The sequence below is a fragment of the Palaemon carinicauda genome, chromosome 24 (genome assembly GCF_036898095.1).
Source record: "Palaemon carinicauda isolate YSFRI2023 chromosome 24, ASM3689809v2, whole genome shotgun sequence".
NCBI lineage: Eukaryota > Metazoa > Arthropoda > Malacostraca > Decapoda > Palaemonidae > Palaemon > Palaemon carinicauda.
The window spans coordinates 20689217-20705328 of NC_090748.1; the positions used below are offsets into that span (position 1 = coordinate 20689217).

General features: G+C 43.9%; 1 protein-coding gene across 1 annotated transcript in view; it reads right to left on the minus strand.

The window, feature by feature from the left end:
- LOC137618107 (2-oxoadipate dehydrogenase complex component E1) overlaps positions 1-16112 on the minus strand; it is a 447864-nt gene that overhangs the window by 400214 nt on the left and 31538 nt on the right. The window contains exon 2 of the mRNA XM_068348104.1: positions 3872-3989. Within this exon, the coding sequence (XP_068204205.1) occupies positions 3872-3989 (118 nt within the window). The remainder of the gene's footprint in view (positions 1-3871; positions 3990-16112) is intronic.

A 16112-nucleotide genomic window follows, 5' to 3' on the forward strand; every position in this document is an offset into this window, starting at 1 on the left:
TGTTTGTTTATATACGTATACTGTATCTCTCGTATCCCTCAGTACCTCTGTGAGCAGAAGTGGAAGGTCTGGGTTCCCTTCTTGCTGCTACATCGGAGCTATTTGGGTCACCAAAAGATCTTGCGATGCCCTCACCTTGTTGAGGAGTCTCCATAATAGACAGAAGTGGGGAATGCATACACGTCTAGGTTATCCCACGAATGTTGGAAGGCAACCTGTAGAGATGACTGGAGATCTGGTAATTGCGAGCAGTAAACCAGAATCTTCAGGTTTAGAGACGTTGCAAACAGGTCTATTATTGGCAAACCCCACATAGCTGGGAGTTTACGCGCAAGTGAAGATCATCGGCCCTTGTGCGTCTAGAACGCAACAGAAGATCGTCGGAGAGAAGGTTGAAGGATCAGCTAACTCGTAGATCAGGAACTGGGATGTGTCCCCAAAAGGGAGGGTATCCCCTGAAGAGGACCAAGGCAGGTCTGCTTCAGAGCCGACGATCAACTGTAAGTACTGCTAAACACTCCGAGGAGTGGTCTCTGTGAGGGACCTTTCCCGCGAACGGGAGAGGTGTCCTTCGTAGAAGAGACTTACAGACACCACAGGCTGAACCGCTGGTGAGCACCTGTGCGCTATCTCAGGAACCCCAACGATGTGCGCTAATGCGCAGGGAACGTTGGTAGCAGCCTAATTCAACTACTGGAACAGGGTGTCTCTGGAAGGCAGTCTCAGGAACAGCAGGAACAGCAGCCGAGCACTAGCGCGCAAGGGAACGTTGGCGCGCAGGGGATACCTGGCGCTTAAGGAACTTACTCACGGTGTGAGAAAGCCTCTCCTTCCCCGGAGGGAGGAACCCATTGGATAACGGGGAGCGTGGGCGCCCAAAGCACGTCAGCAGTCAGGAACGGATACAGCAGGTCAGCAGGTCCACTGAGGGCACGAGAGACCAAAGGTCTAACGTAGCCTGAGTAGCGAGGCCCCGAGGGGATGAGTTTCGAGACCCCGAAGGGTCAGCGCAACGAGAAACCGAAGTTTCCCAGTCACTAATCACCGAAGTGTAGAAGTGACTAAAGTTACGAGAGCCCGAGGGATCTGCGTAACTAAAGCTCCGAAACCCCGAATGGTCAGGGAAAAAGAGAAACCGAAGTCTCCCTGTCACTACTGAACAGCAAGCTGTTTCAACAGGAACAACCCTCCGAAGAGGAGTCTCTATTAGTGGCCTCTCTCGCGAACGAGAGAGGTGAGCACTTCGTAGAAGAGACTGGAGATGGAGCCCCCAAGGGCCGTGAGATCAGCTGACGTAAACAGGAACAATCCCCCGGACAGGAGTCTCTGTGAGTGTCCTCTCACGCGAACGGGAGGAGACACTTCGTAGAAGAGACAGAAGGAGCAATCCTCCGAAGAGGAGCCCTTAGTGCGGCCTCCCTCACGAACAAGAGAGATCAAGACTGATCTTGCAGCTGCTCAGCCCCTTGAGCGTAGCTACAGAAGCGACCGCTCAGCCCCGAGAGCATAGTCGCTAGTACCATGGTCCAGCCTTGCAACCGCTCAGCCCCTTGAGCAAGTCACAAGGGCGGTCGCTCAGCCCCAAGAGCATAACCGCCTAAGGACCAGGAAAAGGTAAGAGGGGAAGTTAACTAACTACCCTGGAGGCGAACCTCCTTATCATTCTAGGATGCACTGGAGAGCTGACAGTAGTCACGAGGGAACTTCTAAGAGAAGGGAACGCCCCTCATGATGTCCTAGAGAGATGGCGGTGACAGCAGACTCCCCAGGCATAAACAGGACAGCTCTGCTTTGAAGGCACACTACAGGCATGAAGAAACAGCATCGTAAACTGGGAAATAAAAATGAATAATTATTTAACAGAAATTCCCCCGGGTGAAACCCCGAGGGAAAGTAAAACATAAGAACGAAAGTAGGTATGCGCCCTCTTCCCCCACTGACATGCACGGGTGAGGGGGGGGGACGAAAAACTTGACAAAAACAGAAATTAAAACATTATAATTATGCAACTGACTTTGAATGTTCCAAGGATCACAGACCCCCGAAGGGACGTGTTCCCCGAGCTGAAAAGTTAAAAAAACAATTATATTCATAAAAATAATTGAGACAAATAAAACGAAATAGCGACTCGGCCTGAGAAGCTATCATAGCCGTAGTACGGAGTAGGAGGTGAACGACCTCGAGAGAGGGGCCGTACTTCACGAAGGCAACCATGGTGGCCTAGGAGTGAACGGCCGTGACCAAGAAGAGAATCGTGGTGGACTAGGCTAAACCGGCGATCACTCTCGTAGACGTACACAACACACACCGCACAACACTAGAAGCAAAGGAAACTTACTATTTTCTATACACAAGAATATATATAAACATCAATAATGTTTAAATATATTAAGTATAAGAAAAGGTAAGTTAAAAAGACAAAACAATAATGGCCGTCAAGTGAGGATGGGAGCAGAGACATCCGATCGCCATCCAAGCCAAAAGTAAAGTGAGCCTTTCACCGGTGTGTGTGTGAGGGGGAGGGGTAGCAAGCTACCGCTCCCTACCCCCCGCTAACTAGCGGAGGGGTAGTAAACCCTCGTTAAAATTCTTATGGCTCGTCATTCAGCTACGCCGAAGTAATTACCCCATGTAAATAGCGTGGTTTGTATTTCAGTTACGGAACAAAATAATAATAATAATACGCCAATACCGTCTTCTTGTTGCTCAATAACACTACAAGAGTGACCTGAAAGGAGCTGTTGGAGGTGTTTGAGAACCAGAAAGGTTGTCCGCATTTCCAGATTTGTGTGTTGCAATAGGTGAAGGGGCCCCCACCCTCCTTTGGACAAACCTGTGAAGAGTGTACCGCACGTGTTTCATACACTCTTGTATGCTGTAAGTTTTGATTTTTTATCTTATCACTCGTCCTTCCCTGCACTGTTAATAAACCATTCTTTGTTATTCCTCTAGCACAAGATTTATCATGTATGAATTTTTGTGAAGTTCTTCCTTAGAAGTCGCTGTACATTAACTTGATGATTGTTTAATTAAGTTTAGTTACATTCACCTCGCCTATCAGTTATCACCTAACTGCTTGCTCACACAAGAGCATCAAATCCGGGGGAGGAAAGAGAAGATCTACTCCCTTGAGGAGGTTGGTATCTGCTACCCACCAACTCCAGTCACTCTTCTGCTCTGGCCTTACGGGTACCTAAAGGTACGAAGGGTTCCTGTGCCGAGACCAAAAAGTCTTCAGTTGCCACTAGAGACCAAATGCAAAGAAGGCTGGTGGTTACCAGACACTATAGGGAACTCAGGTGGCCCAACAGGCACGGGCACAAGAGTGCTTGCTTGAACAAGTTTTGCAAAAGGAAAGGTCGTGCCGCTTCCTTGAGCATTTCTATTGTGCTTTAGGATAGAAAAACTTTGCAGATCGTGACAAAGTGAGAACTCTGTCTTGGTGTCAGAGAAGGGTCTCCACCAGCAAAAGAATAAAACATCCAAAATAGCATGGTTGAAATACATCTGTACTATCCGGGGTCTAACAACAAACCGGGATCTTAATGCCCTGTCAGCTTGACGAGGTTTACACACCACCCTCCACCTAACTATTGCCAACTCATGAAGTTTTAATAGCTGTACCCATCTTCGTTATAAGCATATTCCTACTAAAGGACAAAGGTTTGTATTCATATAGAAACCAATTAGGATACTCAGTGAGAGTACTGTATTTATAAATATTGCATAAACTAATCACATACTGTACAAATCTGTTATGAAAATTATCCCAAATGCAATGAGAGTTCTATGAGCAAAACTTACCCTGCTCAAATGTGAAAACTTACATAAACTCCCTCGGCTATTACAATGACTAACAAACAGTACCTACCTCTCATTAACTTTCAATGGATTGAGTTGAGCTTGAAGGTGGCCATATTCACGATAAGAGCTTATAAAACGAAACAGGTTGCTCTCTTCAGCTCTTTTATTAATTACATCAATGGGCACTGGAAAACAAAAAATCAAGTTTGTGAAATTACAAAAACCAAACAAATACTTCTACAATTACTTACTTTAATTCAGATTTAATGCTCCCAATAACTGAAGAACCATGTGAAGAACCACAACTTGAAACATGAAACAATCACTGAATACTGATGATTAATTTTATATTGATACTTACCTGTGAGTCACATTGCTAATATATTTGAAGAGTAAGTTTCTTGTCCTTAAAAATGTCATCTTTGGAAACAATTTGTGTTTTTCCTAACCAAATCATACAAACCTTGAGCTCTTTATAGTGGACATTATTTCAACGAATGCTGAAAACAAGCCAAAAAACTTTTTACTGTGGTATAACTACACTCCACTAATTAACAAGGGGTAGCGGGGGGGTAGTTCAGCCACCCCACTCACGCACCAATTACATGACGTCACTTTTTTTATTGTAGGCAGGAATTTCTATGGGATTAGGTGATGGCAGGACAGGTATGTGTAAAGAGCTCAATGTTTGTATAGTTAGGGGAAATACAAATAATTTCCAAATTGGTGAATTGTTCCGGAACCTTATTCAAAACCTTTCGCTCTTTACAGTAGGTGGGTGGAAGTCCTTAACCAACTAGCTGATTTCTAACCCAGGGTATGACTCTGTGCTTCGCACAAGCTTAATAAGAGAAACCTTGTCACCTCGCTAAGTCCCAAAATGTGTGAGAGATAACAGCCTGAGGAATCTGTGTGATTGAGTGTGAACCAAGCATTGTGAATTGACCAGGTAAGGGCATCACTAGAGTTAAATTCTACACTTAACCTAGACATTGCCCAACTCCACCTCGCATGGAGATCAATAACAAATATATATACACATATATCAGGTTACAGAAAGGGCTATGGTACCCACCTGCAGTCAGAGGAGGTCAGCTTTCAGTTTCTTGGAAGGTTGTGTCCATAATGCTTTGCAAGGAACGATTTTGCTTGAATGCCACTGAAGTTGCCACTGCTCTTACTTCGTGAGTCTTTACTTTCAAAAGACTAAAGTCTGTCTCACTGCAGTGAGAATGAGCCTCTTTAATTAGAAGTCTAATAAAGTAAGACAGAGCATTCTTGGACATTGGCAAGGAAGGTTTCTTCACCGAGCACCACAGTGCTTCCGACTTGCCTCTTAAAGTCTTTGTTCTGTCTAAGTAAAACTTGAGGGCCCTTACTGGACATAAAACTCTCTCTAGCTCATTTCCAACCACGTCCGCCAGGTGCGAGATCTGAAAGGCCTTAGGCCAAGGTTGGGAAGGGCGCTCGTTCTTAGCGAGAAAACCCAATTGTAAGAGCAGATCGCTTTACCGTCCTGAAAACCCACATTTCTACTAAAAGCATGGACTTCACAAACCCTCTTGGCTGTTGCCAGACTAACCAAGAAAAGGGTTTTCATCGTGAGGTCCTTCATAGATGTATAGTGCAGGGGTTCAAACCTGTCGTCACTCATCAGAAATTTTAACACAACATCCAGATTCCAAGCTGGTGAATCCTGGTGTTGTTGTTTTGTTGTCTCAAAGGATTTAATTAGTTCTTGTAGATCCTTATTATTTGAAAGGTCCAGGTTCTTGTGCCTGAACACAGTCGTCAACATACTCCTGTATCCCTTGATAGTTGATGTAGAAAAACTTTGTTTCTTTCTCAAGAATAAAAGAAAATCAGCAATCTGAGCTACAGAGGTACTGGAAGAGGAAACAGCGTTGACCCTGCACCATTCTCTGAAAACTTCCCACTTGGATTGATAGTCTCTGATGGTTGAAGACCTCCTAGCTCTTGCAATCGCCCTAGCTGCCTGCTTCGAAAAGCCTCTAGCTCTTGTGAGTCTTTCGATAGTCTGAAAGCAGTTAGTCGAAGACTTTGGAGATTTTGATGGTGTCTTACCAAGTGGGGCTGTTTGAGTAAATCTACTCGCAAAGGGAGGCTTCTGGGAGTATCCACCATCCATTCCAGTACCTCTGTGAACCATTCTCTTGAGGGCCAGAGGGGGACTATCAAGGTCATTCTGGTCCCTTCGCTTGTCACAAACTTTTGAAGAACTTTGTACAGGATCTTGAACGGAGGAAAAGCGTACACATCTACATTTGCCCAATCTAGCAGGAAAGCGTCTGTGGGTACTGCCTCGAGATCTGGCACTGGGGAGCAATATGTCTCTAGTCTCTTGGTCTTTGCAGTCACGAAAAGATCTATACAAGGGCGATCACAAAGTTTCCACAGACTCTTACACACCTCTAGGTGCAGAGTCCACTCCGTGGATAGGACGTCCTTTCCCGCTGAGACCGTTTGCCAAAACATTCCTTTCCCCCTGGATGAAGCTTGTAAGTAAGGTCACCTGTCTTTCCTTTGCTCAGACGAGCAGCTCTCTTGCTGTCCCGCAATGGGAAATCGAGTGTCTTCCTCCTTGTTTGGCAATGTAGGCCAATGCCGTGGTGTTGTCTGCATTAACTTGAATCACCTTGTTTCGTACTGACCCTCCGAAGCTCTTCAAGGCCAAAAGAACTGCAAGCAGCTCCTTTTGATTTATGTGGAAAGACTTCTGAATCTCTGTCCACATCCCTGATGCTTCCACATTGCCCAGTGTTGGCCCCCCACCCCGAGTCCGAGGCGTCGGAACACAACACTAGGTCTGGGCTCTTCAGTTCTAATGAGCAACCTTCTTGAAATTTGATCGGGTCGTTCCACCACTGAAGGCAGTGTCTCATTCACTCCGTGATCGGAACACACACCTTCTCCAAATCCTTCTCCTTGTTCCAGCAAGAGTTGAGGTGAAATTGGAGTGGTCGAAGGTTCAGCCTTCCCAGAAAGATGAACTGTTCCAAAGAGGAGAGTTCCCAGCAGACTCATCCATCTCTTCGCAGAACACCTCTGCTCTCCTAGAAACGCACGTATCTTCTAAAGTGCTTGCTCCGTACTTAAGGGAGACGGAAAAGCCCGAAAAACCTGACTCCGAATCATCACTCCTAAATATATAATCTCTTGAGAAGGTATCAGTGAAGATTTGTCTTTGTTGACTAGAAGACCCAATTCTTCCGTCAACTTCAAAGTTGTCTGAAGATCCTTCAGGCAGCGATCTTGAGAGCGGGCTCTTAAAAGCCAATCGTCCAGGTACAGGGAGGCTCTGATGCCCCTTGAGTGGAGCAACCTTGCTACATTGAGCACAAGTCTCGTAAAGACCTGTGGGGCGGTGTTGAGGCTGAAACACAGGGCTCGAAACTGAAAGACTTCTCCTCCGAAAACGAATCTCAGAAAGTGCTTGAACATTGGATAAATTGGGATATGGAAATAAGCATCCTGAAGGTCCAGTGATACCATCCAGTCGCCTTTCCTTAACGCTGCAAGCACCGACTTCGTCGATTCCATTGAGAACTTTGTTGTCTGGATGAAGTTGTTGAGAGCACTTACGTCCAGAACTGGACGCCATCCCCCTGAGTTCTTGGGAACTAGGAAAAGGCGGTTGTAAAAGGCTGGTGACTTCCAGTCCTGTACTTTCTCTACAGCTCCCTTCTCCAACATGAGAGACACATGTAGCTGTAATGCTTGCCTCTTTAATTCCTCCCTGTACCTGGGAGAGAGATCCACAGGAGTTAACCTTAGAGGGGGTTGATTTATAAAAGGGGATCCTGTAGCCCTTCCTTAGAAGCTGGACTGACCAAGGATCTGCAACCCTCTTCTCCCACACCTGCCAGTAGATGTTTAGTCTGGCTCCTACTGCCTGAAGGCGAAAGCAGTCAGACTCTGCTTCGCCCTCTTCCTGCTTCTCTTTTCTTAGTCCCCCTTCCATCTGATCTGAAGTTACCTATAACAGAAGGTTTTCCTTGAAAGGGCTGAGAAAACTTTTGAAAAGGAGCAACCTCTTTAGGTTTGCGGCTAACGAAAGAAGGTGGCAACACTTTCTTTGCCGTCTTCGAGACCAGGTCTTGAGTGGCCTTCTGTATTAACGAAGAAGAAATCTCCCTAATAAGGTCCTGTGGGAACAGAGATGACGACAGTGGAGCATACAATAATTCGGATTTCTGAAAAGATGAAACCCCCACAGACAGAAACGAACACAATTGGGCTCTCTTTTTGAGAATTCCTGCAGTAAAAATTGCAGCTAACTCATTAGCCCCGTCTCGCAACGCCTTATCCATGCAGGACATGACGTGGATTACGTTCGAAGAGTTTCCTTCCTTGAGTGTCGTCATCTTTTTGCTCAAGGCCCCCAGAGTCCAATCAAGGAAATTAAATACCTCAAAGGCTCTGAAAACAACATTGAGTAAATGGTCTAATTCAGAGGTAGACCAAAACACCTTAGTCTTCCGCATGGCCGATCTACGAGGAGTGTCTACCAGGCTTGAGAAATCTCCTTGGGCAGAGGCAGGAACTCCCAAGCCGAGAACCTCTCCCGCATCGTACCAAACACTAGATCTAGAAGCCAACCTAGTAGGGGGAAATGCGAAGGCCGCTTTCCCTTGCTCTTTGTTGGCACCCATCCAGTCTCCCATTAATCTAAGTGCTCTTTTAGATGAACGAGAGAGTACCATTTTAGTGAAAAGAGACTTTTTCTCAGGTTTCCCTAGAGTAAACTCTGATGGAGGCGATCGTGGAGCCACAGGAATAAAAGAATCTGGGAACTCAACATGAAAAATCTTCATCAGCTTCTTTAAGTCTACCGAATGACGAAAAGACTTAGAGTCCTCATCCTCAGATAACTCCTCAAAGGGTTCGGAAGGCGAAAGAGGAATATCAGCTTCTTCCTCTGATAACAAGTCTCGCTGCTCCTCAGAACACTCAGCGCGATCAGAGTTAAGAACCGTTGCATTATGTTCAAAGTCCTGTCTGGATGTTTGTTGTTCTGCATCGCATACAAGAGGGCGTTCGATGTAAGAACGCTTGCGTTCCAATGAATGCTCGATGAGAGGACGCCTGACATCACGCTCAACGTCACGTCGTGGAGGACGCTCGCGTTCTATTGAACGCTCGATGGGAGGGCGCTCAAGAGCACGCTCGACTTCACGCCTCGCTGAACGTTTGAAAGCGCTTTCAGCAGAACGATCACAATCGCTGCTAAGCGCATGAACAGCAACTCGATTAGGAGAATGCTCGACTTCCTGAAAGCCCGAGAGATCAGCTTTACGTGAAGAACGTTTACTTTCTCGATCATCTCTGTGCGTAGCCGCACACTTAACGCATTTAGAAACTTTATCAACAAGCCTTCGCCGAATCGCCGACTCTCCGCCTTGCGCCGCTTAGTGTTAAGAGAGGAGGATTCGGTAGGTTGGTAGCCTTTCATAAAAGATGAAAGCTTCTGCTGCATTTCTTGCAACATCTTAAAATTAGAATCTTGCGAAACACTAATCGCAAGCTCTTCCTCTCCCCCGCTCAAAGACCACTTACAGCGAACAGCGGGCGAGATCCAATCTGAAGGAGGCGAAGGAGCATGAAACGATGTTACGGCCAGTTCGGATAATTGCTCAACAGCAGGACTATTTTCAACTAATGTCCTGGCAGGCCACTTGGAAGGTGAGCTTCCTTCAGACGAAAAGCGTTAAGGACTGTTAAAATAACTACACCCTGCTTGCGATGTCCTGGAAGGACGTTGGTCAAATTTCCTCTCAAGAGGTCTAGAAGTTTGACTCCAACCTCTTTTAGGAAAATCATCCTCCGATGATGAGCCAAACTTTTTAACTTCACCTTTACTATGGTACGAGCGAACATCCTGGGAAAAATCAACAGGAACGCTCGAGGGAATGTCTGCTCGGGAAGTAATGCCTCTCGTTTCCTTTCGTCTTTCGACATTCCTTCTCCCAGGAGTTGGGGAGCTTGGAAGAGGTCCAGGACTAGGAGAACGACAAGCCCGAGCAGGCGTACCCTCCACAGCACTAATAACATTCACGGTACCTTTAACACTTTCACTCTTTAGCTGTTTAACATCAGCCATTAACTGCGTTCTATCTGCAGCGATAGACTCTACCTTCGTACCCAATGCCTGGATAGCCAACATCATATCTTTAAGTGTTGGTTCATTAATGGTACTCGTAGCGGGATCTGGAACTACCACTACAGGAGAAGGAATAGGAAAAGTGACATATGAAGAGGAATCTTTAGAAGAAAGAGAAGAACTACGTCTTACCCTATCTTTAGCTAACTTATGAATATAATGATCGAAATTAAGCCACTCATGATCAGACAAAATAAGGCATTCGTCACACCTATCATCAAGTTTGCAAACTTTACCCTTACATTTAATGCATAATGAATGAGGATCAATGGAGGCCTTTGACAAACGGGTTTTATACCGACTAGCACACACCCTAAAACCACTAGAGGGGGTAGCCATTTTGAACTTTGACAGAGAGATCAAGTACAAGCAAGGGTCAAAAAATCAATATCCAAACATTTAACTAGAGTATCCAAACGAAAAATCAATCAAGCGAGAGTAAAAAAACCAGAATTATTGTACTTCACCAAAGGGATAGCAATAATCAGTCAAAACGCGAGGAGAATATCCAACCAATGTTACCGCTAGCGCCGGCAGGGAAGATATGAATACCGAGGGAATGGTTTCTGGGTACCTCGCCAGGGGCGTATGGGTAGCACACCTGGCTATCCAATCGGCGATTGGCGCGACTTTTGAATTTTTCTGCCATGACGTCAGGGACGTAAGCTATATATATAACCACCAGGTAAGTCTTGTGTTTAAAATTTCAGCGTGAGCGCAGATCACGAGAACCCAAAGGCTCAACTTGAAGCAAGTCACAAGAGCCCAAAATTTCAGCGTGACGCAGATCACGAGAGCCCAAAGGCTCAGCGTGACCAGGGTTGCAAGAGCCCAAAGGTTCCATGCAATGGGAGACAGATGACTCCTGATTACAAGTGCACGAAGGTTCTGTGTAACCGATGGCCCGAGGGTTCACAAGCCCTACGTTCTGAGCAACACAAGAGCCCAAAGGTTCAACATGACGCAGACCAATAAAACTCAAGAGAATTGAGAGATTGGGGTTGCGAGAGCCCGAAGGTTCAGTGCAACGAGAGCCCAAAAGTTCAGCGTAACCTGGGTTGTGAGAGCCTGAAGGCTCAGCACAACAGGAACCTGAAAGTTCTGGGTCACGAGAACCCGAAGGCTCAACATGACTAGGACCTGAAAGTCCTTGGTTGCGAGAAACCGAAGGTTTGGTGTCTCATAAACCCAAAAGCTTGATGAAACGAGGACCCGAAGGCCCTAAGTTACGAGAACCCGAAGGAACATAGCAACCAGAACTGTAAGTTTACTTGTGAACGAAGGTTCTGGAGTTGGAGGTGAGACCTTCCGGACTCACCAGTGGTAGCTTATACACCCCGCCCCTGGAACCCCCCACCCCCCCAAGCGGCGGCGCGAGCCCTAAACCACGCCCCCTTGGGCGGAGTTACCAGGGACGAGCGGGTTGACTCGGCAATGGAAGTCACATTTTTGAAGTTGTAATAGAACAAAAAATAACACAGAAGTGGTTGAGCTTACCTTGGCTGTGCAAGTTATAAAGGAATTACTGTGAAGGTGCAAATTGTTGGACACAAAGGTTTTTTTACTAGTAAGTTCAATCTTCTTGTGCTCTCTTGGTTGATATGAATATTGAAAGATTCCAGTTAGTTTGTTTTCTGTGGAATAATAGTGATTCTATGTGTGTGTTCTTGTATATATAACCTACTCTGTTGGATTATGAAGTTGTAGAATATTCCCTCCTAAGTACATGGTCTCCTCGGCTCACGGGTAAGGGTTGGAGGGTCACCCAGACCTTGAGTCCGGAAGGTTCACCTCCCACTCCAGAACCTTCGTTCACAAGTAAACTTACAGTTCTGGAGAGGGAGGTCTCAACCTTCCGGACTCACCAGTGGTAGCTAGGCAGATGCTTCAGGGGGCTTGAAGATGAAGTTCAGCAACCACAGCATCGAAAGCTCCCTGTAAGCCGAGGAGAGCATAGTAAGAGCTGAAGACAGAGTCGCTTCTCCAATTCATTCTGGACATGATTTCTTGTAAAGATACTCCATTGTATAGCAGTCTTGATGAAGCTTGACCCCTTATAGAGTGGAAATTCGTTGACTGTTTAGTTGCATTTGGGTCGGCTCTGAAAATGCACTCCCTAAAATGTTGTCTCATTTTTTGTAAAGAAATTATCTTGAAGTGTTCAACTAGCCATATGTGGTCTTTCCTGTCTATGTTTCTTTCCATACAGACTTTGTTTGTGTATTCCAAATAGAAGTTCAATTGTCTGACCGGACATATTTTTGGTCTGTTAGGAAGCTTCCTAAAGCTGATCTCTATTGGCGTGTAGTTGTTCTTTTGGTTTTTGGCCATGAAGGAAGGGTGGTTCCGTAAGACAATGTGTTCTGGAGTGAAAGTGCTCCTGGAAATGCAGAGATTGTTAAATTGATTTGCTCTTAAAGGGCAAGCTAAGGCTACTAGGAATAAGGTTTTCTGTGTCAGTAGTAAGGTAGAGTCATCTCTTGTGGTGTTGAGAAACGAGATTACTTTGTCTAGATCCCAGCCAGGGAACTGGTGAGAATTGCAAGGCTTTCTTCAATTAACTCCCGATATCATTGCTTTGACATATTTGTCTTCTGCAAGACAGTAACCTGGGAAATAACCTGACAAGATAGGACCTAAAGCTGCTCTGTAGCTCTTCAGGGTATTGTAAGACAGTCCCCTGTCTATAAGGTGATTGAAAAATAAAATAATTGCTAACAGGGGGAATTTGTTGTCTCTTCCATACTCCTTGTGAATGAAACTTTTAAAAATGTTATATAGTTTTTCATACTTGTGCAAGGAGCTGTCCCTCAAGCTGATAGCAATTTTGGAGCAAACCTCAGGAGGAAAGACATTAGGGAGCTGGTCCTTTAAATTTTGAAGGCGATCAAAGTTGATTGGAGCTTTGCTGAGGGTGAGATACAATCCTTGAGAACTATCTGGTAGTCTTCGATCTTCACAGTATATCGTTTGTGCTGCTTCGAGACTGACCTCACTAATGGAATCCATGGTTCTGTCCCCTGCGATATGGTGCAGAAAAGCATGTTATTATTGCATTCTTTATAGATTTTAAAAGCTACTTTGTGTAGTAAGAATCCTGGTGGAAAGGCATAGAGAGGTGTTGATCCCTTCCAGCTAATCGTAAGTGCATTATTGCTGATGGCTTTTTGGTTTGGAAGAGATGAACAAAACTTTTTGCACTTAGTATTGAAGCCATTTGAGAACAGATCTATTTCCGGGGTGAAATTGAAGTCAGAGCAGATTAAGGAGAATAGACTGTCACTGAGGGAAATTTCTGTGTGAATGGAACCCAGGTCCCTGGAAAGTGAGTCTACGATGGTGTTGCTTACTCCCCTGATCCATCTGGAATTTATCTGTATGTTGTGATCCTTCATGGTACTAAGTATTTTCCTGACCAGTTCATGAGCTAACTTGTTTCTGATACTACCCTGTTTCCTTAGCCAACAATCAGTAACCTTTGAATCAACATGTATTAAGACTACTTTGTTGTATAACCTAGTGGTGAAGTGTTCCAAAGAATAGAAGCAAGCTAGTAACTCTCTTATATTGATGTGAAGGGAGGATTCTTCATTTGTCCAAGTTCCATTTATTGAGAGCATATTACCCGCTATTACTAAAGCACCTCCCCAACCCTGGTTGGAAGCGTCCGTGAAAAGTTCTACATCTATTTGTGGTTTTGGAATGTTAATGTTAACCCCTCTGTACATTTGTCTCTGTTCCCATGGCTTTAGGTATTTTTTGAAGGTGTGGGGAATGATTTTGTACCCTGAGTTAAAATAACTGTGGTATCTGTGGATATATTTAAGATGGAACCTTCCCAAGCTTGTATAGGATGCACTGAAATTTAAAGCTCCGATTAACATTTGATAGGAATGAGGGTCAGATTTAACAGAGTTGGAGAAAGCTTTGGCCAATTCGACACACTTCTCTATGTTTTTCCCACTGGGATTCATAGTTTTCTTAATCATATTGTAATGCACTCCTAAAAATTCAATTCTCTGAGTCGGTTCAATTGTAGATTTTTTAAGTGATATATTCCATCCTTAGTCTGACAAGATCTTAATGACTAACTGAATGTGATTTTTACATTTTAAATAATCTTTTGCTAATATAAGAATGTCATCAAGATAATTGAATATTAAGATGTTATATGAAGTTCTAATATACTTGATCACCGTGTACATTATCTTTGAAAAAATATAAGGTGCTGTCTTTAGTCCAAAGGGTACCACAGTCCATTTGAACTTCCTTTTACCTAGTTTGAAGGTTAGAAATTTCTGGCTACTTGCATGTAATGGAATGTGCCAATAAGCATCTTTTAAATCTAGTTTGCAGGCCCAAGAGTTTAGATGTAGATAGGGAAATATAGTATTGGCCTTGAGCATGGTAAAAGAAGGTTTTTTATCATGGTGTTGAGCACTTTCATGTCAACGATTAGTCGTACTGTTCCATCTGGTTTTAATTTATAAAATATGTGGTTGGAGTAGTAAAAGGAAGTTCTGGGGATCTGCTCTATGACTCCTAGTTTTAGCAGTCTGTCACATTCTCTTTCCAATATTTTACGCTTGTTAATTGAATAAAATCTATCTTTACCTGTTCTTTTTAATGACCTCTGGGCTTTTAGTTTATTATTAAATGGAATTCTCACCCCTTCATTGATAATTTTACAAGCAAAAGAGGCATTAGGAAGCTTTCTCCAACTATCAATATTCATTAGTAATGACTTACCTATCCTATTCTCTGGGGGGCTCTGGGAGGGGTTATTCATTGGGTTTGAGGCCAAAGGCAAGGTCTCTTGACTTCTATCCTTATTTACAGCATTTGGCCCCATGTCATGGTGGTCTGGTGCAGAGCAAAACTCGTTATTAACTTCAGTTAAATTCCAAACTTCTTTAATGTCTGCTTTGATTATAAGATCTCTTATCTCTTCCTTGAGGTATCTAGGAAGTGCTCTACTTCTGAAATTTCTTATCAAATTTTGTATGAGGTCTGCTCCTTCTTAGGGGACCAATAATAATCTTGGACAAAAACTCAATGTCATTTACTTTGGAGGGGTATACAATGTGTGCCAGTGCTGCATGCCCTTGAAAGGCAGAAATACTCATTTTAATATTTTCTGTCATAAAAAAATTTTCTCTTGTGGCTGTAATCAAATACCTCACCTTCAGGAATTCAACTTTGGAGTATTAATTAATTTAAAAAAGTCTGAGAACTCCTTATTTTGACTACTAACAAAGAATTTATCACGGTTATCACTATGGCCTTCACTGAAAGTTAATGCTACTAGTTAATTATTCAATTGAATTTTCTCTTCTCTATGAAAAGATGGTTCAGCTTTGAAATTGGTGGAAATATATGAAGGAATGGGTTTATGGAAGGTAAGAAGGTTGAAATCCTCGTAATCACTTTCATCTCCATTATTATAAAAGGAAAAGAGGTCTAAATTTGCACTTTCAGGTAATTCAGGTGATCGCCTCAAGCGCTTAGTAGGAGGGGGAGCCTCATTCTTCTTAGCAGGTGAACCACTTCTGCCGAGATGAATGTTTTAATATCAGTGATTTATTTACCATAGATTAATTTAAAATGCTTGTTCAACAGGTATAGTAAATATGGACAGCAGCAGACCTAGAAGGCTGAAGTCAGGCAATGGGGTTCACGATTCAAATAGCCCTCTTAGGTTAATTCAGTGCCATATTTCAGTGAATGTTAAGTTTATATCTGTTATTATTAATAATCTAGACCTGCCTCATATGTAACCCTTAGTAGATCGCCCCCCAGGGCCTAGGCTAGTGTCGATAGGTTTAAAGTGAGAAATGTAAACTCGAACGGCCTAACTTACCTGTAGTCTAGCCTACTGCCTATAAAGCTGCGTGCTTTTGATGTGTCAGGCAAGCAATTTGTTTTGTATAGCAAGTTATAATTTTGTTATACAGTATATATAAATTGGAGTATTTAGTTTGTTTTCTCCAATTATTTCATGTTGTAATCATGCACATGCATTGCTTAAGCTACTTACGCTATGTTCGGAAATGCCTGCTCTAACCATTCAAATCATAACAAACTTACGTATGGGGGCCGCCATTTGCATTTGTGACGTCATGAGTCT